The 27,011-nt window shown below is 47.8% G+C and overlaps 1 protein-coding gene across 1 annotated transcript; it reads left to right on the top strand.

Moving 5' to 3' along the window:
• Position 1: 1 nt before the first annotated feature.
• Positions 2-22,979, top strand: Acad9 (acyl-CoA dehydrogenase family, member 9). Its single transcript, NM_181768.2, has 18 exons — positions 2-202; positions 4,025-4,118; positions 5,211-5,312; positions 5,995-6,101; positions 6,816-6,916; positions 7,683-7,761; positions 8,723-8,897; positions 10,373-10,446; positions 12,233-12,308; positions 13,837-13,907; positions 14,132-14,251; positions 17,173-17,301; positions 19,363-19,442; positions 20,070-20,196; positions 20,413-20,490; positions 20,895-21,023; positions 21,642-21,714; positions 22,353-22,979. The coding sequence occupies exons 1-18, from the start codon at positions 41-43 to the stop codon at positions 22,451-22,453; spliced, it is 1,878 nt and encodes a 625-aa protein (NP_861433.2). The 5' UTR covers positions 2-40; the 3' UTR covers positions 22,454-22,979.
• The last annotated feature ends 4,032 nt before the right edge of the window (positions 22,980-27,011 follow it).

Below are 27,011 nucleotides of genomic sequence, written 5' to 3' on the forward strand. Positions count from 1 at the left end.
GCTTCCAGTGACTTGAAGTCTGAAGTCAAGAATAGCAAGCATGTCTGGCTATGTACTGTTCTCGCGTGGGGCGACTGCGGCGGCAGCTGCGGCGCGAGCTTCCCGCGTGCTGAGGGTCTTCACGGAGAGGCGCCGCACATTGCACACCAGTCTGCAGAGCTGCTCGTTCGCCAAGGAGCTCTTCCTGGGTCACATCCAGCAGGTAAGCGGCAAGTCGGGGCTGCCGGTGTTCTCTGCTCCCACCTTTCCTTGGTACCTGACCGGAGTTGGATGGAACGTTATCTGAGTCTTTAAAAGGCAAACAGCTCGGAATGTAGCTTAAGTAGTGTCACAGTAGTTTTTGTTTTGAGACAGGATCTCATTAAGTAGCCCATCACTCTGCAGCCAGGCATGACTTGAATAGTGGTTCTCCTGCCTCGGTCTCCAGAGTTTAGGTTTACAGAGCTCCATCACACTTGCCTTTCCCGCTGTTTCTTGTGAGGGAAGTTTGGGGAATCATTGAAGAGATGATTATGAAGACATCCCTCTGCTCCGGCAAGGAAATATGATATCTTTTTTTCTTCTTCTTCCATGATGTATTATTTTTATTCACATTATTATTTCGAAACAGCTCATTCTGTGCCGCTTCTCTGGCCTCCCTTCAGCTCCGACTCACTCCAAGGTTCCTTTCCTCTTTTCAGAGATCTACAACCTACCTTGGAGCAATCTTGAGGCCATAATGCACCTATCACATTAAGAGTGAGAAGGCTTGGCAGTGAATTTGACTCTTTAGGTATATTCTCTCAAGAACAGTTTTCTCATAATGTCTGATTGACTTCATTAAAGCAGAAGTCAAGACTTGGGCTAAGTGTGGCTGCCCTGCTGCAAAGGAACCATTTTACCCCCCACCCTGGGGTCGAGGGCCCTGCGTCTTGGCTTCTTGTGCCTTTCGAAAGCAGGAGGAAGAGAGCGGCCATCCTTATCCCCCTTCAGTCTTTAAGTCTACCCTTCATCACCCATTAGCTTTGCTTCAAGTTTTACATTTCTGTAGTTAGTGGGAATCCCAGTGGTCAGCTGCCCTCTGATGTCGTCTACTTTCCCCTACTATTCTGAGCCATCCATCCCTATCGAGGCTGACCTGGTTATTAGAACTCAACTTTCTCACTATTCAAGGATAATTCTGCATCTTGAACCTGTGCCCTTTGGCTTTGGCCCAATGGCCAGTAGTCTCCACATTGTCAGATCTGAGTAATCAGTTCTCATTCCTATTCCCACCCCACCCATCTTTGGTAGCTAATGCAGATAAGTACTTAATGTCTGTTCTGAACACACTCCAGTCCTGAGGTTTCTGGAGAAAAAAAAGTTTTCTCTTTTATCTCCTTTATTAGTTTCTTGTTTTCTCAACCTGTGACCTTGGCCAGTGTCTCTGGTAGCACAGTTGAAGTCAGAGGGAGTGTCATTGTCCTTATTGTTCTCCTCCTCCCTTTCCCCCCCTCTTTTAAATGTGGGGGTGGCCATTGTGTTGATTGCTTGTTTTGAGACAGTCTCCCTGGGACTCCAGATCCTTCTGCCTCTGCCCTCCTTCCTGAGAACTAGATTGCAATTGTGCGCTACTTTTGGCAATGCTGAAGTTCAGGCCTGTGGGCCTCTCTCTTTTTAGTATGACCAGCACCTTGATAACCTAATTCAATGTCTTAGCTTTAAATGACACCTCTATTCTTATGACTCTGATTGATTTTTCAACTTGAATTCTTCCCTTAACTCCAGACTTGTGTCTGCCTTTCTGCTCCACATCTCCTCCTAGCTGTCTAATACACATCTTTAATAAGTATATGTGACCATCTCTCCTGGGTCCCACCCAGTCCTGCTTCTCCCAGCAGCCCGTTTACCATAGATAATGGCTACTCTGTGATGCAACCTTTTCAATACATTCCCCAGTGACAGCTTTGATTCTTCTTATTCTCATTGTCACTTTGACTCTTATAGTAGGTAAACCTTTGTCTGTCTTCAAGTTATATTCAGATCTGACTACTTTTAACTTCACTGCTACTTCCTAGATTGGGCAAACTCCAGCTCTTAGGCAATTCTGGGCCTTGATTAGGACAGTGGCCATGGTACTCAGGAGTCTGAGTGGAGAGTACCCCACTTATCCATGCCAGCGGCTGACTTATACACTTAGTTGGACCCGAGGCTGCCACAGGGGCAAGTGGGAGGTTGAATGGGTGAGGTTTGTGGGGCGTTAGCAGACTTAGTTACAGCCCCTTGGCTTATATAATTGGCTTCTGCTGTAGGATTACTTGAATAACAGGTTCTGTTGCTTTATCAGCTTGAAAGATGCTAATTGATATCACACTCCTCACCCACGCTGTGCATCATTCAGTTTTTGTCATTTAGCTAGAGGATATTTTCCTTCTAGTCCCCCCAGCATCTCCCCTGATATTTTTTGTTTTAGTTTTGTTGGGTTTTGTTCTGTTTTGGGAGATTGTATTTGGGTTGTTGTTGTTGTTTTTGAGCTGGGTCATGATGGTGTAGCCTTGGCTGGCCTGGAACTTGCTGTGTAGACCAGGCTAGCTTGAACTCACAGGAGTCCACTTGCCTTTGTCTTCCAAGTGCGGGGATTAAAAGTGTGCCTCCCTGTGCCTGGGCCCTGAAGTTTTTACCCTTCAAGTCTGTCTGTATATCAGCTACTTGCCAGGCTGTCTGGTCTTGCCCAGTTTGCCCTCTGGGATTGACATTACCTTCCTCTCATACAGCCATTTCACCCAGACTAGGTGACCAGAGAGGTTGTGAAGGAGATGGAGTGGTGGTGGTTTGAGCCTTTCCTCTCCACAAAGTGGGCAGCCTTGTTCTAAGAGGCTCAGAGTGCCAAAAGGAACTGTGTTTCCCTTTTAGTCTGCCTCAACAGAGTCTGGTGCATAGCAGCATAGTCTCTTAAGTCACTTGTCTCTTTTTAGATAGAGACCCATAAACCTCTTGTTCTTGGGCTAGAGAGGAGCAAATAGATTCTGGAACAGTGCTAATGTAGAGAAGTCAGGAGAGTGAGTAATAGGACAGGGTAGGGACAATTGAAGGCTCCCCTTAATGAGAGGACCAAGGAGATAGGGGGGCTCCTGAGCCTGGAAACTTGTGCTCTGTCCCTGTTCAGCAGCCCTGGCTCCAAATATACACCCTATCCCAAGCAGCTAGAGGAGTAGCTAGAACTCAGAGGGCCACAGGTCCTCGAGCCTTATGGGATGATTTCAAAGGCCAGCAGGGAATCCTGGCAAGTTGTCCGCTAGTGATTAGAAGCCAAGTCATTCTCCAGGAGAAGAGTGGACATGAGAAGAGCTGGAATCTTACACAGGCATGGTTACTTCATGTTTCAGGACCTAAGTATGTCCTTTCTGATTCTCACAGCTACTTTTTCTGATGAACAGGATTATATAGGAAAAAACACACCAATAGAGGACATATAAGTTGCTCAAAGCCAGTCACGCACATATAGAGCAGCTAGGCTCAGGTTGATTCTTCTCCTGTGACCCTGCTACCTCACATGCTCAGCACAGGAAGCCAGTATCCACAACACAAGAAACAGCTGCCCAAACAGAGACACACAGGATGATTAACATATATTCTTACCATTGGGACCATCTGAGCTCACATAAAGACTGGGGTTCATTTTAGTGAGGAAGCCTCGTATCTGTTCTCTCCTACAAGTCTCAAAAGGACCTTGAGAGAATGTGACCTGCACATTGTGGGTGAGAAAGTGCAAGTGCTGCTGGAGTCTGATGGCTCCACACACCTAAATGTAATCCTAGGTTCTTATGGGGCACACTCTGCCGCTTGGTATTGATAAGGAAACTGTTGAAGATTGGGGTTCAGCCCACCTGCATGGGGAGGAAAATAGCTATAGATAGCATCTAAGCTAAGACCCATACCTGAGGTTTTGTGGGAAGTCACCTTTCTGCCTCCTTCCCAGGACCATTTCCCCTCTTTCCTTTGTGATAAACACAATAATGAGTAGTTGCTGAAAATTAAATTTGTCATCCATGTTTTTCATTTTTAGAAAGGAGTTTTCCCATTTCCAGAGGTTAGTCAAGAAGAGCTTAGTGAAATCAATCAGTTTGTGGGACCGTTGGAAAAATTCTTTAATGAAGAAGGTATGTATGGTTTTCTCTCATTGCTGTCTTGCATTACAAGATTGCACACACTGGAAGCACTGTAGACAGAAGCAGCTCCTAGTGTCATTACTAGGTTACACATAGTTCTGCTCATAGCGGGACCTGCAGGCATCACTCATTTCTGCCTACTTAAAAGATACTAATTTGGTCCTCCTGGTGTACAGCCTCTTTTAAATGTTTCTGTGTTGCCTCAGGCTAAAACTTGCAAACGACATGATAAAGTGAATAACTAGAAAAGATGAAAATCGCTGAGGCCAGGTGGTCCAGACTTGCTAATTGCATGCCTGGGGATGATATGCATGTTCCTAAGGCTCACGCCAGCTTCTTTGTACCGGCTGTTTTAGGGACCATTCACGGTCTGGGGCCCAGTATTTTCTCGGGGACCGTCTGCATTTCCCATTTGTCACAGTGGTGACATCTTGGATAGCTCCTTTAACAGCACAAACAGGATATTGCTATCAATACAAGCCTGCTGTCTTCACTCAGAGTTCTCAAAGCTTAGTGTATACTGGTGCGTGTGTGTGAGAGAGTGCGTGTGTCATCTGTGTGTGTGTGAGTGTGAGCCTGTGTGTGTGCGTGCGTGTTCATAGACAGTGCCGTCGTGTGTGTACAGTCATGAAGATACAGATTCCGTGAGATAGTGAAGATTCTCACACTGTCTTTTTAAAGATAAACATCTCTGGAAACTCCCTCAAAGTCACACCAAAGGTTTGGTTCCTAAATCATTCTAAAACCAGCTGACAAGATGAGCCATCATAGAGAGCATGTCTCCAGGAATCTGCATCATAGAAGTACATGCATGATACACTGCTACTTTACGTGAACCTGGTGACTAGCACCTAAACTAGGAGAAACACTTAGCACTAGTCACCTAAGAATACAGTTCTTACATACTTAATTACATAAAATCAACAACATGCCGAGGGAGCCTGACTAAACAACTTCGGGTTTTAGACATTTTCTACCAGTGATGAGTATACTCTTAAAAAAACCATTCTGTATACTTTTATTAAACACGAACTTATCTTACTTATTTTTACTTGCTTAATCAAGATAACTTGTTTTTGTCAGTGGACTCTCGAAAAATTGACCAGGAGGGAAAAATCCCAGCTGACACCTTAGCGAAGTTGAAGAGCCTGGGACTTTTTGGCATTCAGGTCCCAGAAGAATATGGTGAGTCAGCACAGTGGCCACCCACCTGGTGGGCTGGCTCTTCAGCAGGTGCTTCCCATGGGTGCATAAAGGCTTCTTGTTTAGGAGTCATGGTCTTTAAATCCAGTCTTCCAGATGTGCTCTGTGGGGCATTTTCCTGCCACACCCAAGTGATGCCATTACTGTAGCAAATGGGAGGTTTTCATGGTTCCTTACCTGTCTGTGTTGCCAGATACTGAAGTACAGCAGAAGGTGGGCCCTCGTGTATACAGACAGGATAAGTCCACAGCACAGCCAGATCTGGAGCCCTAGGTGAAACCGTGCACAGGGCAGCCTGCACGGCAGGAAACGAGCACCCAAGAGTCCAGTGCCACAGCAGAAGAGCCTTGGCCTGGCCGTCTGGGTTGGAATCCTAGAACAGGGACTGGCAGCACACTCAGAGACCTGCTGTCTGTGTAGGTGTCTGTGTTAACAGTTCAGCTTCCTCTGTGTTTCCTGCCTGGAAGGAATCTGAGGGTGTGCACAGAAGTGCTGAGTAAGGTATAGGTGACGTTTCATTGTGCCATTCTGTGGATTGTTAACTTTTAAAAATTAAAACAAAACTACTGTTGCTTTGAAATTAGGAAAATAAAATGGATACCTTTTCCTCAGCCAAGAGAAGCAGCTAGACTTGTCTGTCTATCTGTCTGTCTGTCTATCTTAGGTGGCCTGGGCCTCTCCAACACCATGTATGCCCGGCTTGGGGAGATCATCAGCATGGATGCGTCCATCACAGTGACCCTGGCAGCACACCAAGCTATCGGCCTCAAGGTCAGTTGTCTGGAGCTGCATTTGGGGGAGTAGGAGACAAGACTGTTTGTGTGACATAAATGGACTTTACAGCTCGGGGTCTGGAGGGGAAGCCCAGCCCTTTGAGACAAAGGTTAGTGCTGTCTTTAGAGATGAATCCTTCCCTGAGGTGTCCCGTCTTTATATATACCTTACTTGCTCCCTCAACTTTGCTTTAAGGCAGCTTCAAAGGCAAACATTAGATGCATACATCTCTGCTGTGTACAGGTGGAAGGCAGGTAATTGGATTCCATGTCTGGCATCGAAGCCCACAGTTGAGTCTCCAGACTGTAGTTACTTAGCAACAGGGTTGGGGTTGAAGAGCACAGCTTTGGAATGGGCATGTCTGTACTGTGTATAGTCCTAGCACCCCCGTGTATGCACATGCTGTCATCCAAGCCAACCTGGTGAGGTGGAGACTCAGAGAAGAGTCATCTGACCCCAGGTCACCCAGGACTGCCCTGGAATAGCCAGGGATGGCAGTCCTAGATGTGGACTTCAAAGCTACCACTGTGTCTGCCTGCCCATTGTGTAAGGTCTTCCCTCAGTAGGTTGGCCTCCTAAGTTCTGTCTGAGGATGCTGGCTCTGAACTCACCCTGTCTTCTCTTGAGTAAAGGAAATAATTATCACCAGAAGGGGCTGCCTCATAAATGCATCTCACTCTCATCTTCAGTCGGTCTGTGTGTTTCATTTAGGGGATTATCCTGGTCGGCAATGAGGAGCAGAAGGCCAAGTATCTGCCCAAACTGTCGTCTGGGGAACACATCGCAGCCTTCTGCCTAACGGAGCCAGCCAGGTCTGTCTCTTCAAAACATCGTGTGTATACTCAGCACCTTCCAGGCTGCCTGGACGTGGAGCTTGTGTGGGGTACATGGCTTGTATATCCTCATCTCTGAAGCCTTCAGAGTCAACACCCTCTGATAGGATAATTACCTACCTCTGACTCACTGAGATGTACAGATGACAGCCCTGCAGCATCTACTAAGCCAGTGTCTTCGGTTCACAAGCCTCCTGACACTCAGGGATGCGTTCACACCTCTGCCAGGCTTGCAGAACACATGGGGTGGGTGGTGAGTGCACGTTTTCAGATTAGGAGCTGATGATGCAGATTAGCTGCAGTGATGTTGTAATCAGTCCACGGTCACAGGGCAAGGACGAGGCAGGCCTGGACAAGACCGATGCAAGTCCAACTGGCACCTCGTTTAATCTTAATTCCCTGTGTTTGAAATTCTGGAACAGGCTGTCTCATGTTGTGGCCTGATCACACCCAGAAGCTCTTGGTAAGCTTTGGGGAGCTCATGTTCCCATGTTGGGTTCAGACCACACTGTTCACTACCACTTTTTACTTGTTATCCACACAAACCTTACACATTTTACTGGATGTGCCCATCTGCTTCCAGAAGTGGACCACTTCCCTAGTTCAAGCATCAGCTTTGAAATGAACAGACCTGGTTTTGTGTGACTCAGTATTTAAGGGCTGTCTTTAGATCCAAGCCCTCGGACCCATTCTATGCTTACTCCCGGGCTTGCTCTCCCTCAGTCCTGTCTTTCCGTCTCTGCAGTGGGAGTGATGCTGCCTCCATCCAGACCAGAGCTACGTTAAGTGAAGATAAGAAGTACTTTGTTCTCAATGGCTCCAAGGTACAGCCCTGTCCTCATTGCCCTGTCAGGTTTAGTCAGTCCTCACTGCCTCTGTGTCTACGTTCTGCACACCAGAGGCCAAGACATGTGCACATCACACTGGGTGTGTGCCACTCCTGTCTCAGGACAGCCTGAGGCAGAGCACAGTGGTCGGCCTAAGTCCTTCGAGTGGCAGAGCCTGAATTGGAGCAAGGTGGTCTTATCGCCACAGCCTCCTTGGTTCACAGTTGCTTTTGTGCGTGCATTTTCAGTTTCTATTACGCAAGATTTCAAAGAGGCAAAGTATAGTCCGTGCACTTGCATGACCCAGGCACCCAGCCGGAGGGGTTACATACCTCACAGTGGTAGTATTTCTTTGGATGTCACCACCTCTGGATGGTATCTTTGAGATTTAATCAAGGATTGCTTAAAAATAGAGTACAGTGAAGCCATTAGCAAGTGGGAGAAAGGACAGTAATATCTCCTTATCGCGTTAGCGTTTGCCTTTCCCTGCTCACCTCTTACCCTTTGCCCTTGATCCGTTTTCCTTAAATCAAAAGTAAACAGTTCCCATCTGTCATGGTCCACTGAGCACCCTCTCTATTACTCATGCCCCATTTTCACTTGTTTACTTAGTAAGGAAATACAGTCTATAAAGTTTGTGCGCTTATATTTCTGAAGCAATGACAGGAAGACTTCTTCCTTTAATCTGTCAGTGGCCTGGTAGTGAAGGGATCTCTGGTGCAGATGCTCAGAGGCTGTGTTGGGTCATCAGCTGGTCTCCACTCCTGCCCTAGCACTGGCTTCCTGGAGCATCCCGCTCTGCAGAGACTTGCTCACACAGTGTGCTCTTTCACACAGGCTTGGCTAGTATGGAGATTGACCATGTCCAGCCCGGTGTGAAGTACTCTGCATGTCTGGCCTGAAGCTCAGTGTTGGATAGAGCTGAGGGATCTCCACGGATCTCTTGTGTTTTCCTCAGGTTTGGATCACTAATGGAGGACTGGCCAATATTTTTACTGTGTTTGCAAAAACTGAGGTGGTTGATTCTGATGGTTCGATAAAAGACAAAATGACCGCATTCATAGTAGAACGAGACTTTGGTGGAATCACTAATGGGAAACCTGAAGATAAATTAGGCATTCGAGGCTCCAACAGTAAGTAGTATGGCAGATGTGCTTGTGCATGGGTGTGGGTGGCACAGAGACTTGAAAGGCAGGCCTCTGGCCACTCTGACCTGCTACAAAGGTGAAGGGCACTTCGTTGCTCATGGTTTTAGTTTTGCACTTTAGTAACATCAAATTAAGAATCACAACCCATGCTCCTTGGTGCAGTTCGCGCTGCCGACTCCAGGTGAGTGAAGGCAGCTGAAATCCCAGCCTCGGTAGTGGCAGGAATGCATATTACACAGCCACACAGGCACACAGCCCATGGCAGGCTACCACATCTTTCTTTCCTGGAATCCCTTTTCTTTCTTCCTACTGTCCACCTTTCATTCCTTGGTCAGCCCTTGCTTCAGTGGACGCTGGTGTCCTATTTGTTCCCTCAGCTCACCCGGTCTGGCCATAATGTTCTTATACTAGTCTCTCGGTGTAGAGTGGCATGTCAGGCCCCACAGCTGGGCACCCTGTGTCTTTGCAGCTGAACATTGAGCAGTGTCATTCACCTGCTAACAGCCGGGAGGCTGGTGCCCCAGCAGCATGCAGGACCCCAAAAGACGGTTCATGAATATGAAGTGAGAGAGGAAGGCGGGTGTGCCCCGTACATAGTACTCTGAAGAAATGCCCAGGTCCTCTAGACCACATACCCAGCCCTTAAATATGACTAGTAGAACGCTTCATGGCATTCCACCCCTACGACTGTCCCTTGAACCCCAGCCTTCCTTATCCTGAGTCTCTGTCTCTGGTTTAACATGCCAGGACTTGCATTGTTTGTGTAATAAGCATCTAGGCAGTGCTACAGGGAATGCTGTGCAGAGGGCATGCTCAGCCCTCATCCTGGGTTCTTCTCATTGTTTCACTCATGCTGAGCAATGGAGTCAGCCTTCCTTTCAGGGCGGCTGGATGTCCCTGGCTACGGTATCACCTTAGGATTTAGCTTATAGCAGTGGAATTTTATTTCTTATGGTCTGGGGATGCCTGCTTCAGCCTGAAGGATGTTGGTGAATTGGGTTGAGGTAGTTGTGTCTGTTCATGTCAGGCTGTCCACACCTCGTCTGTTAACACCCCACCCTGAGCTGGGAAGATGCTGTGCTACAGTACATGAGTATGGGTCTGTTAAAACGAATCCCGTAGATCCTAAGGTCTGAGGAAACGCAGGTACTCTCCATCTGCTTTTCTGTCTGGCTATTTTGGTCCTTTCAGCTTCTGTTAAATGTCACCTTAGAAGAGTCTGTCATGGTCTTTCAGAAAGTGACAGCCTCCCTTCAGCTCCCTCCCTCTCTGTATGGAGCTAGTTATTTCACCATAGCACTGACCATGCTGACATGTCCTTGTGCTGTGAAGGCAGGAGCAGCCTTTCTTTGCTGTTCTTTCCGATGCTAAGTGAGTGTGTTAGCCAGTCAGCCACAGGCCCGTGGTCCAGACCGGAGCAGTTTGAGTTTATCATGATCTTTAAATTCCTTGTATTTTAGCATGTGAAGTCCATTTTGAAAATACCAGAGTGCCGGTGGAGAATGTCCTTGGAGAAGTTGGGGGTGGCTTTAAGGTAAGTTGCAGGCAGTCTAATGTAGGTGCTGTGCCATCTCACACATGAGTCTCATTGTCTGCCCTACCTCCTAGCTACCTGTGGCCTTGGCTAGGATGGCTTGCTCTTAGAGGAGGGAGTCTGGTGAGGATGAGGAGTCTTTGTTCCCCTTGGAGACCTCCTTTTCTTGAGTGAGGAATGGGGTTCCTCTCTCTAGCAAGTGTGAAAAACAGGCTAGTGGTCTTGAGAAGTTCAGGTTCCACAAACCCTAAGCCTTCCCCTATAGTCAGGTTTGTGTTTTAAAGATTTATTTTTCTAGCAGGATAGGGTCTCACCAAGTAGTTCTGACTGGCCTGGAACTCACTGTGTAGACCACACTGGCCAGAAACCCACCTGGCTCTACCGTCCCCCCTCCTCTTACTCCCAATCCTATGCTACCCTATTCAGCCACATTTCTTTCTATTTTACGTATATGCGTGGGTGTCTAGATTTATACATGTGCATTGCATGTGTGCTTGGCGCCTTGCAGAGACCAGAGGAAGGCATCTGATCCCTGGAGCTGGAGTACAGGCTGTTTGTGAGCCACCGTGTGGGTGTTGGGAACAACCTGAGTATTCTGTGAGAGCAGCAAGTGGCCATAGCCACTGAGCCATCTCACCAGCCCCACATTTATATGTTATCGAGAAATAGTTTGTGTGACATTTAACATACACATTTTTAATATTCCTTTGTGCCATCATCACTTCTGATTCCAGAAGTGCTGTGCTTCCTATTCTACCCCGTGCTTGGCAACTGCTGATTGCTTTTGTGCTTCCTTGGGTCTGCGTATGATGAACATTACATGACGGAACCGTATACAGTGTGTTCGTGACCCGCTGCTTTCACGTCATATTCTCAAGCCATCCTCCGTGTCACAGCATGAGTCACTGTTTCACTCTTTTGAGTGGGTAGATGATGTTCTCCTGTGTTGGCAAGCCACGTCTTGCTCATCTGTTCGTTAGGCTAGGTTGTCACTTGGGGGCCAGTGTCAGTAACACAGTTGTGGATTTCCATCATGGTTAGCCTGTAATAGAATAGAATGGTACTTTGTTGAAGAACTTTTTCCACAGTGGTTATCGTGAATAAGGTTCTACATCTTTACCAACACTTGGATGCTGTCCATTTGTAAAATTAAGCCTGAGGCTTCCCTCAGGTTCTTCAGTTGGACTCTCTGGTGGTGAGGAGAACCCCTGAGACTGGATGAGGTAGCGCAGCCTGTGTGGCTCCCAGCTGTTGACTATAGTGGGTCAGAATGCAGGGCGAGGAAAGGGGGGGCTGGCAAAGCCAGATAGTATGTAGCTGGCAGCAGTCACTAGGGCCACCTCTGTGTTTGCCTGCCACGTGTGTGCTGGCTGGAGTCTGGAGAAAGCCATGACCCCACGCTGAAGCTCAGCTGCTTTGTCTGCACAGCATGCATGCCGTTCCTGCAGTCCACCGCAGCGTTCTCGCTGCTCACAGCACTCAGCCCAGTTGCGTTTCTGTTCTTGCACCTGCGCGAGGACTGCCGGCTGACGGGTGCATTTAGAGTGTGGGCAATGACTTGCAGTCAGAGGCCAGTGATGCTGATGGAAATGCACAACAGTACCGAAGCCACCCAAGTCAAGAGTTAGAACTGCTTACTTCTGGCCTGAAAACTGGCAGGGGATTAACTCGGTCTGCATGCTGGCGTGGAATATGTACACACTTGCTTTTGCTTTCATGAAAACTGGTATGGCTGGCCCCCTCAGCCTCCTTCAGTGTCTCTCCACCTTTTCCACTCTCCCTACAGGTGGCCATGAACATCCTCAACAGTGGACGATTCAGCATGGGCAGTGCTGTGGCCGGGATGCTCAAGAAACTGATTGGTATGTGTCACTGCTGTGACAAAATTCTCTACAAAACTTTAGAAAGGGAGGTTGATTTTGCTCCCAGTTTGAATGCATAGACTATCTTGGCAAGGTGCAGCTAGAAAGCATCTCTGGCTGTGGCTGCTAGGATATGAGGAAGGTGGTCACGTTGTGTGTGAAGTCAGGAAGCAGAAAGAATGGGTGTTGGTCTCCCACGGCTTTCTCCTCTTTTATTTGGTTTGGAGCCTCAGCTGATGGGCTCCATATTCAGGGTGGCTCTTCCCTCCTCAGTTAAACATCTCTGAAAACCCCCTCACAAACATGCCAAGAGGTGTCTCCTAGTATAGAGACTTGTGATTCTAAAGCCATTCAGGTTGACACCAAAGACCAATCACAGTAGGGAAGTCAGGAGCAGGAGCCCTCTGCTGCACCTGAGACTGTCTGCGCCACTCCCACTGGGTGGGCAAGTCTGAGCGAGCTTCACCACTTGGACAGACAGCTCAAGTTAGCACCTGACCCTTGATGTAGACCAAATGTACTCCTTCCCCAGAGGCTGTGTATATTTTCAACACTAGTCAGGCATCTGTCAGAGCATAAAGGGTTGCTGCTTTGTCCATGACAAATATGACTGTTTAGTGAACTTTGTTCCATGAGTGAAAGAAAACATTAGCTCTGATCCCACTAGAGCCACAGGGCTCCTTGGACATAGCTGTAGGTCTGAAGTGCTGGAATAACCAGCCCTGTGAATCCACGCCTGTTGGAGCTTACAACAATGTAGGCACGCATTTGGGTTCTTCTCTCTATTTGATTAGTAGAGAAAATAAGGTCCAAAGAGAGTGGGGGTTACACAAGCCTGTGCATCGTGACCTGAAGGTAAACCTGCCTGCTAGGGTCAGGCTCCTTTGAACATGCCTGTGGCTCTCATCAGTGAGGCTCCTCGCCATCTAGAGACATGGGCATCGGAGCAGATGGGGACCAGCAACAGCTGGACCACACCAGAGGAAGGATTTGGAAAACATTTGCAGGCAGAGCTAAGGATGAGAGTAGACAGCTGGATGTCCCTCCCGGCAAGTAGAACCCAGCACTGTCAACAGCCATGCACGGTGTGAGGCCCCAGCAGAGCTTTGATGCGGAGTCACTCCCCGTACTGTAGTACTCTGTGAGCCCACTCCCATGGCTTACTTGGATGCCATGTGCACCCTGATTTGTGCTACATGCCTCCAGCCATCCACCCCCTTTACCTTCCCAGCATTCCTGAGAGGTGGGTACTGTGAGGGAGGCAGTGTTTCCTTCCACACCCTCACAACTGACTCAGCATTCTGTGTTCTTAACCTTTTTGCCTGCTGCCTGTGGACCCATGAGGCCTGAGAATTCCATCTCCAACCAGCTTTGAAAGTGGGAACTCTGGCTTAGGGCTTCTGTTTTCAAAGACAGAACCCTCACAGTTCCTTTTGAGTGCTGAAGAGTCATCATGTTGCCCTTAGAAATAGTTTTCCAGTAACCAAAAGCCAGTTTTATTTGTTTTGACAACTCTGTTCTTCTTTAGAACAGACTGCTGAGTATGCCTGTACGAGGAAACAGTTCAATAGGAATCTCAGTGAATTTGGGCTGATTCAGGTACTGTAGACTTTGGTTTGCTGCAGGTGGGAGAGGCTTTCAGTTGCTGTCTCTGTACCGTGCCTGTGGGCAGGGGAATGGGAAGACAAGTGCACCAGGCATTATTGATGCTGGGACAGCTAGGCTCTGATATAATTGGCTTTTTCAGAAGAGAGGTTAGGAGACTTATTTAAGTCTATGCATGTGTAAATCGTTTCTTGATTTTATTCTTCTAAACATTTCAGGAAAAGTTTGCGCTCATGGCTCAGAAGGCGTATGTAATGGAGAGTATGGCTTACCTCACTTCAGGGATGCTGGACCAACCGGGATTTCCCGACTGCTCTATCGAGGCAGCCATGGTGAAGGTAATCCCAGCAACTAGAGCGTGCAGGGAGATCATCCTTTGTGCTGCTACTCTTGGCTTGTCAGCCACCTTCCTTTTGTTAGTTGATGGCCCTTGATCTTGTGATTTGCACCTGTGCAGCTTTCTGGGCCAGCAGGGCCCTAGGGTGAAGCTGGGAGAAGGGATTCAGAGTGGCACTCACTTGAGTGTGAGTCTACAGGATAGCTCACTGCTTGCCTATATGGATTGTGTCCATTTTCTTTTCTTTTTGATTGTTCCTACTAAGTAGCCACAGGAGAAAACACAGACATCAAAACTTCATATCCATGTGAATTATCTGGGCTCTCCTGCAAAGGAATGCCATTTTTTCCCCCAGAGTAAATGGTCTTTCTTCTTGGTCAGAATTTTCTTTTAGAAAATTGGCTGCTAGATTCTGGTCTCTTTGGTCTGTAAAAGAACTGTGTTGACTTTTAGGCCATGTCCTGAGTTTCCTTTTTGCTGCTCTATCTTAATGTTCTAGGAACATCGCACATAGGAAATGTTCTAAAACAACCTTTGAGTCCAGAATAGTCCCAAGTTTATATCCCTGTCCCGGGCTTCCTCAGACCGTCCCTTCTCAAGATGGCCAGTGCTTTGCTGCACTGATTCTCCTAGGTTTACCTGTGAGCTATAACAAGGGAAGATAATAGTGCTGGTGTCTCACATGGATGCCTGCAGGTTAAACAAGTGACCCACAGCATTCAGCAGTTACCTTCACCTCTGGTGTTAGCTGTTTCCTGCTCTTCCTTCTCCAGCACAGCCACCTTTTTGCCAGACCTGTTCTCTGGGTCATTACTGTCAGTTGGATCAGGCTTGCCCTGGAGTGTGGGTAGTATGCCCAGAGTCATTCCATTAAAGAAAATGATTTTCCCTTCCCAGCAGCAATCAACTACTTCTTGTGTAGGGGTGTCCACTTCCCTTTCTCCGTGCTGGAATTTGTCCCATGTCATAGTCTCTGGGAGTTTATGTGTGTGTGTGTCAGTTCTTTTGTGACTGGAAACTGTTTCCTCCACGTCATGCACCACCTCTGGCTCTTGTACCCTTTCTTCTGCATTCATCCCTGAGCCCTGAGCAGGGCTGTGGTAAGTAGGGCTGTACTAAGTAGCTGGGTATTACACAGTCTGGAGGTGCTGGCTGTAGAAAGCTATATCTCTGAGGCCACAGACATCAGTCATTTTGGGCCGCGTAAACCTAGACGGAGCCCAGGATATGGGTGCTGCTAACATGTTGAGGTCAGGGCAGACCTGCAAGGAGCACACGCTGGTCGGCCATCACATCAGAGCAGCAGCAGTAAGCTCTGGAGCCTGGGTCACTCTGCAGTTGCCCGCTCCTAACCGTGTCACCTAGACCCGGCCACTTGATCTCTTAGTCTCCAGGCTACTGATGAAGTAGGGGAATAAAAGCACCGCTTGGAACTGTTGTGGAAGCTGCAGGAGTTGTAATAACCAGCTCAGGGTACCGAACATAGCACATGTCTCCTGCTGCACAGTTTTATAATAGCAAAGCATAGTCAGGACAAAAAGTAAAATGTCTATAAAATAAACAGCAGTGTGTGTGTACTTATCCATTCCCTGCTGCTTCTGTTTGGGGTCCTTTTTTGAGGTTGGCAAAGTTCTCTTTTGTTTTGTTGAAAATATCTTCTGTATCTTAGACTTGGGTTTCTTCTCCTTCCTCTCTCTATCTCATCTTTTCACGGTGCCTGGATTTTTAGAATTAACATTTTCTTTGACTTTAACATTATCCTTGTCTTCTACCTTGCCTTCGACACCTGAGAGTCTGGCCTCCATGTCTGGTCCTCTGTTGGCAGGGCTTACTCTGAGGTTTTTGACTGACTTCCTGAGTTACTCATTTCTGGTTTTACTTCACTTTGGGTTTCCTTTAGTGATTCTACTTCCATGTCCTGAGCTGTTTTCAACCTTTATCCCACTGTTTGTTTTCATGACTTCATTAATGGGCTTGTTTGTGTCATCCTTAGAGTCCTTGTCTTATGCTTCTGCTATATTAGAATTTCTCAGGTCTACTTCCGTAAGGGCCCTGGGCTCTGCTGGAGACATGTTTCGGTTGTTAATGTTTGCGTGTTTGCTCTGGCGTATCGAATCTGTAGTTACGCCTGGGGGTATTGTAGGTGTCGCCATCTATCTGGCCTTGCCTTTGTTGGGTAGGTGTTCTGTGCCTTAGTTTCTGTTGCCCTCTCTGGATCTCAGGACAGGATCTCTAGGCTGTAGGTTGCCTGGTGCTAAGAGCCACTGAGTCCGAGTCCTGAGTGGCCACTGAGGGTCCCAAGTAGAAATTGTTTCTAGGAATTGGTGGCTGACCTATGGGAATGGGCGGGGAGGTGGGGCTAAGCAAGGGTTTTTTTTTAAAGCTGTAATACAGATGACAACCCCACTTTAAAGTAACCTCTAGAACTCTTAAGAGAAATGCTGGAAGAAGTGGCATCCTGTAGAGATGGGCAGTGGTGAATCCATGAGGGTCCAGCTTAAGCTTAGGAAGAGGGGCAGCTGTGTGCTGGGTGAGACCCATTTCATTCCCATGTCCACAGGCTAGCCCTAGATCCAAGTGTCATTATCGTAGGATGCTCAGTAGACAGTGGTCATGAGAGCAAGATGGCAGACACATGAGAATGGCAAGAGTGGGCATACTTCCTAAGAGGGGAAGTCTGAGTGAATAACAGCCAGGCGTTGGCATGAGAGGCATGCAAGTCATGTTAGGATAGAGCACACAGGCTGGTGTCGTCTGTCCTGCCTGTGCTTGCCTGGAAAGTTCCGAGGTCAGGTTCTCCACACATCCTCCAACTGCATCCCAGGCAGCTGCTCCCCATAGCTTAGGTCTTGCTCTTAGGAGGGAGTGACTAGGTTGTGGAGTGCTCCCACCAGGGATTAACCTTGTCTGGGTCTGTGGCAGGTGTTTAGCTCTGAGGCTGCCTGGCAGTGTGTGAGCGAGGCTCTGCAGATCCTTGGGGGCTCAGGCTACATGAAGGACTACCCTTATGAGCGCATGCTACGTGATGCCCGCATTCTCCTAATTTTTGAGGTAAGTGTCCCCTACTGACTGACTGTACCCCCTGTATACTTCCTCAGTGATGATCTTGTACCCCCTGTACACCCCACCCTCCAGCCTTCCTAGTCCTAAGAGAGGCTGCTGAGTGTTCAGAAATGAAATGGCCTACAGTGATGTAGAGCAGGCTGTGTCCCCTGGTTGAACCCTCCTAATATATCAGTGCCCCTCCCCCCCCTGCTCTGTAGAGGGTGTTTAGACTGGAGAGACCAAAGAGTCCCCTCCATCACACTCCCGAAAGCCCATCTCACTGAGCCCTCAGCTTCCCAGTGACTCCTGTAGTTTGCTAAGTTAATGCTGGCTGGGCAGGTTTGGACCCATGTGTGAGAGACCCAGCATCCAGTCCCAGCTCCTGCTACTCCCATCTCACCCTCTGCAGGCTATAAGGCCACTGTCAGTAAATCGAGGTGGCTCAGTAGTGTCCACGGAAGACTCGCTCAGCCCTGCCTTTCTCGTTTCTTGTTATTGCTTCCATAGATGTATAAACCTGCAGGGTCAATTGAGTTGAAGAATAGCACATAGGAAGGGCATTGGGACGCCATTAGGGCCTGCCTGCCTGGAGCACACATGGAGGCATGGGAATAGCTCCCAAAGGGAGCTCGTGTCTCATGATGAACTTGATGACCCTTGGCAGAAGAACTGCCTTGGGGGGCAGGGCAGTTTGTGTGGCAAGTAGGCAAATGGCACATTCTGAACCCAGATAGGACTTTATGCTTAGCACTAGGTAAACAAGGGGTAAGGAAGTATTTGTGGACACATCAGTCACCCTGCTCATAATTTGGATACGGTAGTAGAATGTGCCGGAGTTGGATGTTGGCGGTTGAATGGCAAAGATAGAAAAGGAGCTGGGTCGTGGATGACCTTGACCAGTACATGGGTTTTGGAAGCCTGGGGAAACTTTTGATAAGGGATTATTGTGGTGGTGCAGTGTTCTCCTGGGAGGAAGGGACAAGCAAGATGGATAAGTCTTGACAGTGTCACCATGGCCATGCGAGGTGGGCACTTAGGCAGGAAGGGGGTTTGAACTGCAGTGTGGTCTGGCAGTGAGGCGAATCCTTAGACTCTTGCTAGCTCCAATGGAAGGTCTCCTCAGTCTTTTAGTCCCAGCCAATATCTCTGCCTTATCAGTCAGCCACAACCTAATAGCAGAAGGGTTAGCTTTTTCAAGAGCAAGGCATGTCTAAGCTGTTTGTCTGGTGGCTGCCCTCTATTGGCAGAGACTCTACAGAAGAGACCTAGGTTCCTCTAGATCCTGACAAGGTGGTGTGGTCAAGCAGGGTCTGCTCTCAGGACCGTAATTCCCAGAAGGTTGGGAGAGTTATGATGTGAGGTGTACTTTGTTCAGAGCCGGGGGCCATACCCCAGATCCTCCATATCCAGTTTTCCTGCCAAGGCAAACTTCTATCTCCTTGGTGCCAGTCCAGCTGACTGCAGGATGGTTCTGGCTGGCAAGCCTAGGCCAGTGGCCTACAGTTGTTCTATAGTAAAGTTGTCTGAGAAGTCTAGGAGTCCTGTTGGGTACTGCTCTTACATTGAGAAGCACTGTGTGTGTGTGTGTGTGTGTGTGTGTGTGTGTGTGTGTGTGTGTGTGTGTGTGTCTGTGTGTGTCTGTGTGTGTCTGTGTGTGTGTGTGTCTGTGCGTGTGTGTATGCATGTGTGTGTAATGGGGCGTGTCCCATGAGGAGTTTACAGCTACTGCTGCTCAGCTGTCTATTGTTTGCTGGGGATTCTGGTCTAAAAGAGAGCCATGGGTTATCTGTTCCATACTTTTGTGTCCCGGGTATCGTATCGTTTATCACCCTGGGAAATCTGGTTTCCCTGAGTATTCTGGGACCTAGAGAAAGGTGTGGACCATGCAGGACAGCCTGTGAGAGGTAGAAGTTCCAGGGAAAGGGAGGCCATATCATCTGGTCAGCCCTACTCTCCTTCCCTGTGTGATCCCCATCACCTGGCCACAGCCTGTGTGTAGTGGCTGTAGTTAACCAGTCACAGATGGCACTGCTGGGCCGCTTTTGACCTTCACACTTCTGGCCACAGGGAACCAATGAGATTCTTCGGTTGTTCATTGCCCTGACAGGCCTGCAGCATGCTGGACGCATCCTGACCTCGAGGATCAAGTATGTGCTGCATTCCCATGTCTTCCTTGGCCCCTGCCTATAGGAGGCCAGAGGAAAAGGCTGCCCGGTCTTGGAACAGTGGGTGGGGAGTAGCCTGCACTAAGGCTCACTGCAGAGCTGACACAAGGAAGGACAGTAGCATTGGTGTTGTGACAATGTCTGGAGACCACACCTCTAGCCTGCCCTTCATTGCCCTTGTCACATTGTCCTCTGGGAACACTTAACTCTGTCTCCCCGTCCCCGGCTAGCTCTCATCTCTCCCACTGCTGCTTGGAAGTGTTTATTACTTTGGCTACACTGCCAAGCACCCAGAAAGTGTCTGGGGAATGAGAGATGTCCCATTAACCGGGCCAGTCTGCGCCTAGTTTCTCCTGTCTGCCCCTCATTCCAGGGCAGAGCAGTCACATCCCTGGCAGAGCCGTGTAAGGGCTGCTGGTAGGGTTTTGCAGACTCATCAGCTCTGGAAGCTAGCCATACAACTGGCCTCCCTCTGCCAGGCGGGAAGAGCCAGCATGTATAGAGCCCAGGCTCAGCCACAGAAGAGCACAGAGCTCTGTGGCACCACACTGCTGACCAGTGGGAGCTGGCTGTAGGGTCTCACGTCACAAAACTATCAACTTCCTGCAGAGAGCTCAAAAGTGGCAATGTGACCACAGTCATGGAGACGATTGGTCGGAAGCTTCGGGACTCGCTGGGCCGAACTGTAGACCTGGGGCTGTCGAGCAATATTGCTGTTGTCCACCCCAGTCTTGGAGTAAGTACGCCCACCACTCGCACATTTGGGACCCTGCTGCAATGTATTTCCAATCCAGAAGGCTGTGACTGGCAGCTCGGATCCTCCAGAAAGTTGGGAATATTCAGATGCCCCACTCTACCCCTGCCCTGTCTCCCTGGAATTCCAGGCTGAATATTAGGTGGGTCAAGAGAACATCAGAGAGAGAGGTGCTAACTCTGTCTCCTTCACTGATAGGACAGTGCCAACAAGCTGGAAGAAAATGTGCATTACTTTGGCCGGACTGTTGAGACCCTGTTACTCCGATTTGGAAAGGTGAGTGGGTCCGACCAGGAATGGCGCACTGCTTCCCTACACACACTCCCCATGACCAGCAGCCACGAGGCCAGGCTTAGAACAGAAATCTTGACCTCCGTGAGGCTGGAACTGCTAGCCAGTCCAGCCCATGGAGGAGCCCCCCAAGTGGTTTGTTCACAGTGTTCTTAGCACCTTCCAACCAGAGTGGCTTTTTGAGTATCTGCGGGGGGCACCTTCCTGGGGCTGAATGCAAGGAGTTAATCTCTGTGTGGAATCTTGCTGGAGCAACTCTGAGCACACTGAGCACCAGTCTCTGATGTCAGACACGTTTCTGAGATCTGTTAAAATATACACCATGACATGTGCCTAAGTATAGAGAAGGGAAAGCGGCATTAGTCACCACTCTGAACCTCTGTCCTCAGACCATTGTAGAGGAACAGCTGGTGTTGAAGCGGGTAGCCAACATCCTCATCAACCTGTATGGCATGACCGCTGTGCTGTCAAGGGCCAGCCGCTCCATCAGAATTGGGCTCAAGAATCACGACCATGAGGTAAGCCTTGCATGGCCCCACACAGGAAATACACAGAGCCACAGTGAGCTGCTGTCAAGGTCAAGCCTACTGGAACACTCCCTTAATCTCACTGTGCTTTAATGAAGCCTGGAATTGAGGAAGGGGTCGATTGGGTCATGTGGTCTGTTACAGAGTCGTGCACCAGAGAGACAATGAGTCAGGGTCTCTAGCACCAATGGTAGTTGCAGAGATGGGTAGATGAGTTTGCCGTGGTATGGCTATGTTGGTGCTGCTCTTGGGGTATGACTAGTGCCGTTAGTCTCCTACAGAAGACAGACAGGTGAGTGGCAGGCCCATCCTCATTCATTACCAGTATCCCACTTTTCTCACCCTGCAGGGGGAAGCAGATTAGTCACTAACAACTCCTGTTTACCAGGCTCTTGACACAGGTTCTTCCAGACTAGCCTATGGATGCCCACCTGACAGAAAAAAGGAGCTGTCTCAGGGATCCTGAGTAGCCTGCTCCTGGTCAGCATGTATTTGCAGGGTACTGTGTACCTTCTGAGCCAGGCTTTATTGCCTAAGAGGTGATAATAGGCTGGGTTTCTTAGAGTTCAGAGTTCTTAGTTGCCCTCCTCTCTGACTTTGGTTCTCTAGATTCTGTTGGCCAACATGTTCTGCGTGGAAGCTTATTTCCAGAATCTCTTCAGCCTGTCTCAGCTGGACAAGTGTAAGTGAGAGGGCACGTGGGAAAGAAAGCTCCAGGTGCAGTCGTGTTGATACTGAGCACTTGGTGCTCTGTTCCCTCCCAGAGCTGCTGCCCGCAAAGTGGCTATGATGCTGTCTGTTTAGGTCATGTCCCCAAAGAAGGAGACAATTCTTATACCTGTCTCTTTAGCCACACACCCTTACTAAAATGGGTTTCGGAGCTGCAGTATGCTGTACAGGTGATGAAATGGCTTCTCTAAAAGCTTAGGCCCTGGAAAGCATGCAACTTCAGGCCAGCTTGTCTATCTGAAATGGCGTTTTTCTGTCTTGACTGCTTGTCCACATTCTGAAATATAGCCAGGTTCTCCTTAAAATGCATTCTGAAGAGCCTAGCCCTGTTGCCAGTTGTGGTGGGGAGGGCCGTTAACCCTTAGTGGAGATGTAATAATACTCTAAAGCGATGGAGCCTAGCCCAGCAGCCGTACTGGCCTGCAGGACTGATGTGGTGGGAGGTAGTGAAATCGTCTTTCCATGAGCCCTTTGCTAAGAAGGGCCTTCCCACATAAGACCTGAGGTGGAGAACTGCCCTGGGTGAAAACATACTTCCCAGACCTGTTTGTACTACTATATTGCAAAAGGATCGCCTTTCTACTCTCACAGATGCTCCAGAGAACCTGGATGAACAGATTAAGAAGGTGTCTCAGCAGATCCTTGAGAAGCGAGCCTACATCTGTGCCCACCCTCTGGACAGAGCATCCTGAGGCTGGAACCCTGTACCCACCTAGCCCAGGTTAACATAATCCAGCCTCTTCAGAAGACAGAAACGTGGGGTCATCTGTGTGCACTGTATGTCGTTTGCATACACTACCCCTTTCTTCTCTGAGGAAAAGCAATACTTAGGTGTTGACCTGTAGGCCTTGTATCTAGAGGGATCCCTTCTCCTGCAAGGAAGGAAGTACCGACCAAATTGTTGAAGAAAGAAAGAAAAACAATCAATGCTGATGGCTCCTGTGTGTGACTGCAGGGATACATCTCAGTGGACATGGGCCCACTTTTAAGATACAAGGCTCACAGTGAACTAAGATTTGAGCAGCCATTCCTTCTCAATCATGTGTTGAAGAAAGCCGGAGAAGTTGAGTCTATACCACTCACTTGAGACTGTTTCCAATCTGTGTCAGGAATCACTTAAGGAATACACAGGATCACCTTTATTTCTCATGTAGACTGTTCTTCAGTCCATGACTGTGAGGGGTGCAACATTGTAACAATAAAGTTTCTTCTTGGGTATTTTCGGGTTCGGATTGTAGTGCTCCTTTACTTCCTTTGTTAGGGCCACTCCAGGGGGCTGGTTAGGTGATTTATCTTACTAGAATGTTGTTTGTTTACTCTGATAGTTTTGTACACTAAAGGATGTATCCTGGTCATCCTAACTCCTCCCTTCTGTTTTTCTGGCATCCCAGCATGCTCCCCTTCCTACTTCTTGTTTTCAACTCTGTCCTTAGTGCTGCATGGGACTGTTAGCTTGCTGGCTTGCTCTTGTGTGTGGATTATTTTTATCCTCTTCAAGCAGTGTTCTCTTGGGAGGGGGTTAACCTGGCCGCCCCATTGTGAGCTGAGTACCGGGTAGTCCTTGTTCTTTGTAGCCTCCCGAGCTCCACAAGTCCTCATTAAACACTCAGTCTGAGTCAGCATCGCTTCCCACTTTGTTGATTTTAGTATTTGTTTTAACTTCGTCTCTTGCTTAGAGTTATTGTAACAAGGTTTATTCTTTCCCAAGGCCTTATAGATTTGTTTTTCTGAAATATTCCTTCAAGTATCTTCTGTAGAGCTGGCCTGTGGTCAGAAATTCTTTTTTATCAAGGAATTTGCTTAATTTTCCTTTAATTGTGACATAGTTTTGCTAGCTAGAGAATGCTGGATTGGCAGGGGTTTTTTTTCCTTTGTTTTTTGGAAATTGACCTTTATTTCATTACATTGTGGGGAGGGAGGGCATACCTGTGTAGCGCTCAGAGGAGGGCTGTGTGGAGAGGTTTCTCTCCTCTCATTTCTGTGGTTCTCAGGCTGGCAGGGCAGGGCTGGTGCTTTCCTCTTTGGACTATTTGACTACAGTATGGCAGGTCCTCTATGGTGTATGGGTTTGGGTTCCAGATGCCTCTGGTGTTTGTTCTTCTTCCCTTGAAAATCTTTTGGCTATAATTTTATTGAATAACTTCCCAACTTTTACTTTTCTCTCTTCCCCTTCTTTCGTTTCATGGATTCCTGAGTTTCTTCTTTGCTTGTACCCAGAGCTCCTTGACTTTTCAGTCACACTCGTTTGTCTTTTTGGCTTGTGTTGTTTTGTTTTCCTTTACAGATGTTTGAATGTGGGTCTTCATCTCCCTTGCCCTCCACCTCTGGTGGTCTTCCTTTTACTTTGGTCTTGATAATGGTTTCCACTGCGTCATTTGATTCATTAAATTTTAAACTTCTCTTTGGCAACATTTCTATTTTTTTTTCCTCAAAAATGTTCTTCCTTAAGTTCCACAATCCAACCCCAAAGCCAGCACTCTCAGTTCTATCTCTGCAACAGTACACTCTCAGACGTCAATTTCCTTTTTAATATTATCTTTATTATTTTCTTTATTTACATTCCAAATGTTGCCCCCCTTTTCTAGTCCCCCTCTCCATGAGTTCCTCACTCTTCCCCCTCCCCTTTGCTTCTGAGAGGGTGCTCCCCCACCCACCAACTCACTCCTACCTTCCCTGGGGCATCAAGTTTCTACAGAATTAAGCACTTACTTTCCCACTGAAGCCAGACAAAGCAGTCCTCTGCTACACATGTGTGGGTGCCACAGACCGGCCTGTGTATGCTCATTGGTTGGTGGCTTAGTCCCTGGGAGCTCCCAGGGGTCCAGATTAGTTAACACTATTGTTCTTCCTATGGGGTTGCCATCCTCTCAGTTCCTTCAGTCCTTCCCATAACTTCCATAGGGGTCCCTGACCTCAGTCCAATGATTGGCAGTAAGTATCTGCAACTGTCTCAGTCAGCTGCTAGTACAGCCTCTCAGAGGACAGCCATGCTAGTCTCCTGTCTCTTAGCACGACAGTACTAGTGTTGGGGTTCGGTGCCTATGCATGGGATGGATTGCAAGTTAGGTGCATCTCTCAATGGCCTTTCCTTCAGTCCCTTCTCCATTTTTGTCCCTGCATTTCCATTAGACAGGAACAATTCTGGGTCAAAATTTTTGAAGATAGGTGGATGGCCCCATGCCTCAGTGGGGCCATGTCTATCTCCTGGAGGTAGTCTGTTTAGGTTCCAACACTCAACTGTTGGGCATTTCAGCTAAAGTCATCCCCACTGGGTCCTGTGAGCCTCTCATATCCCTGGTGTATGGGACTTTCTAGAGGTTCCCCTGGCCCCTCCACCCCATACTGCTGCATATTTCTATTCATTCTCCTTGCCCAGTGGTCTTCTCTCCTATTGTCTCCCTCCTTACCTGATCTTGTACCCCTTTTTCCCTTCTCATCCCCTCTCCCACTCATGTTCCTCCCTCCCTCTGCCTTCCATGACTATTTTGTTTCCCCTTCTAAGTGAGGTTGAAGTATCCACATTTGGGGCTTCCTTCTTGTTAAGCTTAATATGGTCTGTGAGTTGTATCCTGGGTATTCTGAACTTTTTTGCTAATATCCACTTATCAGTGAGTACATACTATGCATGTTCCTTTTGGGTCTGGGTTACCTCACTCAAAATGTTATTTTCTAGCTTCATCCATTTGCCTGCAATGTTCATGATGTACTTGTTTCTAATAGCTGAGTAGATGTTTCTAATAGCTGAGTACATTGTGTAGATGTACCACATTTTCTGGATCCATTCCTCTATTGAAGGGCATCTGGGTTCTTTCCAACTTCTGGCTATTATAATTAAGGCTGCTATGAATATAGTGGAACATGTGTCCTTGTTATGTGATGGAACATCTTTTGGGTATATGCCCAAGAGAGGTATAGCTGGGTCCTCAGGTCCTATGCTCAATTTTCTTTGGAACTGCCAGACTGATTTCCAGAATGGTTGTACCAGCTTGCAATCCCACCAACAATGAAGGAGTGTTCCTCTTTCTCCACATTCTCACCAGCATGGCAGTTACTATCTTTAAGTATTTAAAAATACACTACTGCCAAAGACCAGCCTCACCTTGGAGAGGGTTGTTTGAGAGCAGTGGAAAAATGACTCAAAGTCAAGCTGATGGCATGTTTTCTGCTCAAGAAAGCTTTCCAGACAGCCCTCTCTTGCCTGAAAAAAATTCTAAAAACTCTCTGGATAGCTCATCTCTTGCAAACCAAAAGACCAGTCTTTTATTTACATATCGATTTCGTCATTTACTCCAGGTTCCTTTTTGATTATCCCTCAAATCAGCATTTAATGACCCCAGCCCTTTGATTCTTAGAGTCAGCAAGCACTTATTTTGAGATCTGCCTGGCTTTGTCAGTATAGACAATAAGCTATCTGGGTGGGATCCTGTCCTGAGATTACCATTCCCACCTTGCCTGTCCCAGGCTGACCTTGAACTCAGGAATCTGCCTTTTTAAGCACAGACAATAAACTTAGCTGGGTGGAATCTTGCCCTGCAGCCATCACTCCCCAAATATCTTTATTTCCATCTTTAATATCTTTCTGACAAGCTGCCTCATAGTGTAGCTGCCTCTGTTCTTTTAGGTCCATGAAGCCCCTCATACAAGTCATACTGCATCCTTATATTTTGTATAGTTAAGAATTTATATAGTTTTGTACTCATGTTCTCAAAATTGTTTCCCACAGCCTTAAGGGCTGTCAGCATTTACCATTTTTGCTAAGGACATAAATGCACCCTTGCCTCCCAGACTTGTGCTGTCTATGGTTATCAAAGAATCATTAACCTGATTTTCACATTTATTATGTTATTTTTTGTGATTTATACATGTTTATTGGTTTGCATTTTTATTAGATATGTCCTTTCAGTTGAAGTATTTGCAGTGGGTGAGTGAGACTTCAATGTGGTAGCATTGTGTAGTTTAGAAATAATACCTCAGACCCAAAGCTCAAAGTGCCTGGTATAAGCTCTCTGTGTAAGCTTTGTGTAGAGTGTTAACTGCAGAATCAACCACAGCAGTTTGATGTTACCACTATGTAATTGTCATGCTATCCAATAACAGTAACCCCTTTGATTTCAGTAGTTGTGGGAGAATAAACAACTACCAAGGATAGGGTGGTATGTACTCAGATTTTAGTAAGATTAGGAGTGGAGGGGGAGTAGGTCAGAATAAGGGTTAAGGGGATGCAAAGATAGCTCAGTGGGTTAGAGTACG

Source organism: Rattus norvegicus, chromosome 2, assembly GCF_036323735.1.
Source record: "Rattus norvegicus strain BN/NHsdMcwi chromosome 2, GRCr8, whole genome shotgun sequence".
NCBI classification, from domain to species: domain Eukaryota; kingdom Metazoa; phylum Chordata; class Mammalia; order Rodentia; family Muridae; genus Rattus; species Rattus norvegicus.

Excerpts from the sequence above, each read along its gene's own strand:
- Acad9 (NM_181768.2), top strand. The coding sequence starts at position 41 with ATGTCTGGCTATGTACTGTTCTCGCGTGGGGCGACTGCGGCGGCAGCT. Across the intron at positions 13,908-14,131 it reads GTGAATTTGGGCTGATTCAG|GAAAAGTTTGCGCTCATGGC; the intron begins GTACTGTAGACT and ends TAAACATTTCAG. Across the intron at positions 20,491-20,894 it reads TGTTACTCCGATTTGGAAAG|ACCATTGTAGAGGAACAGCT; the intron begins GTGAGTGGGTCC and ends CTCTGTCCTCAG.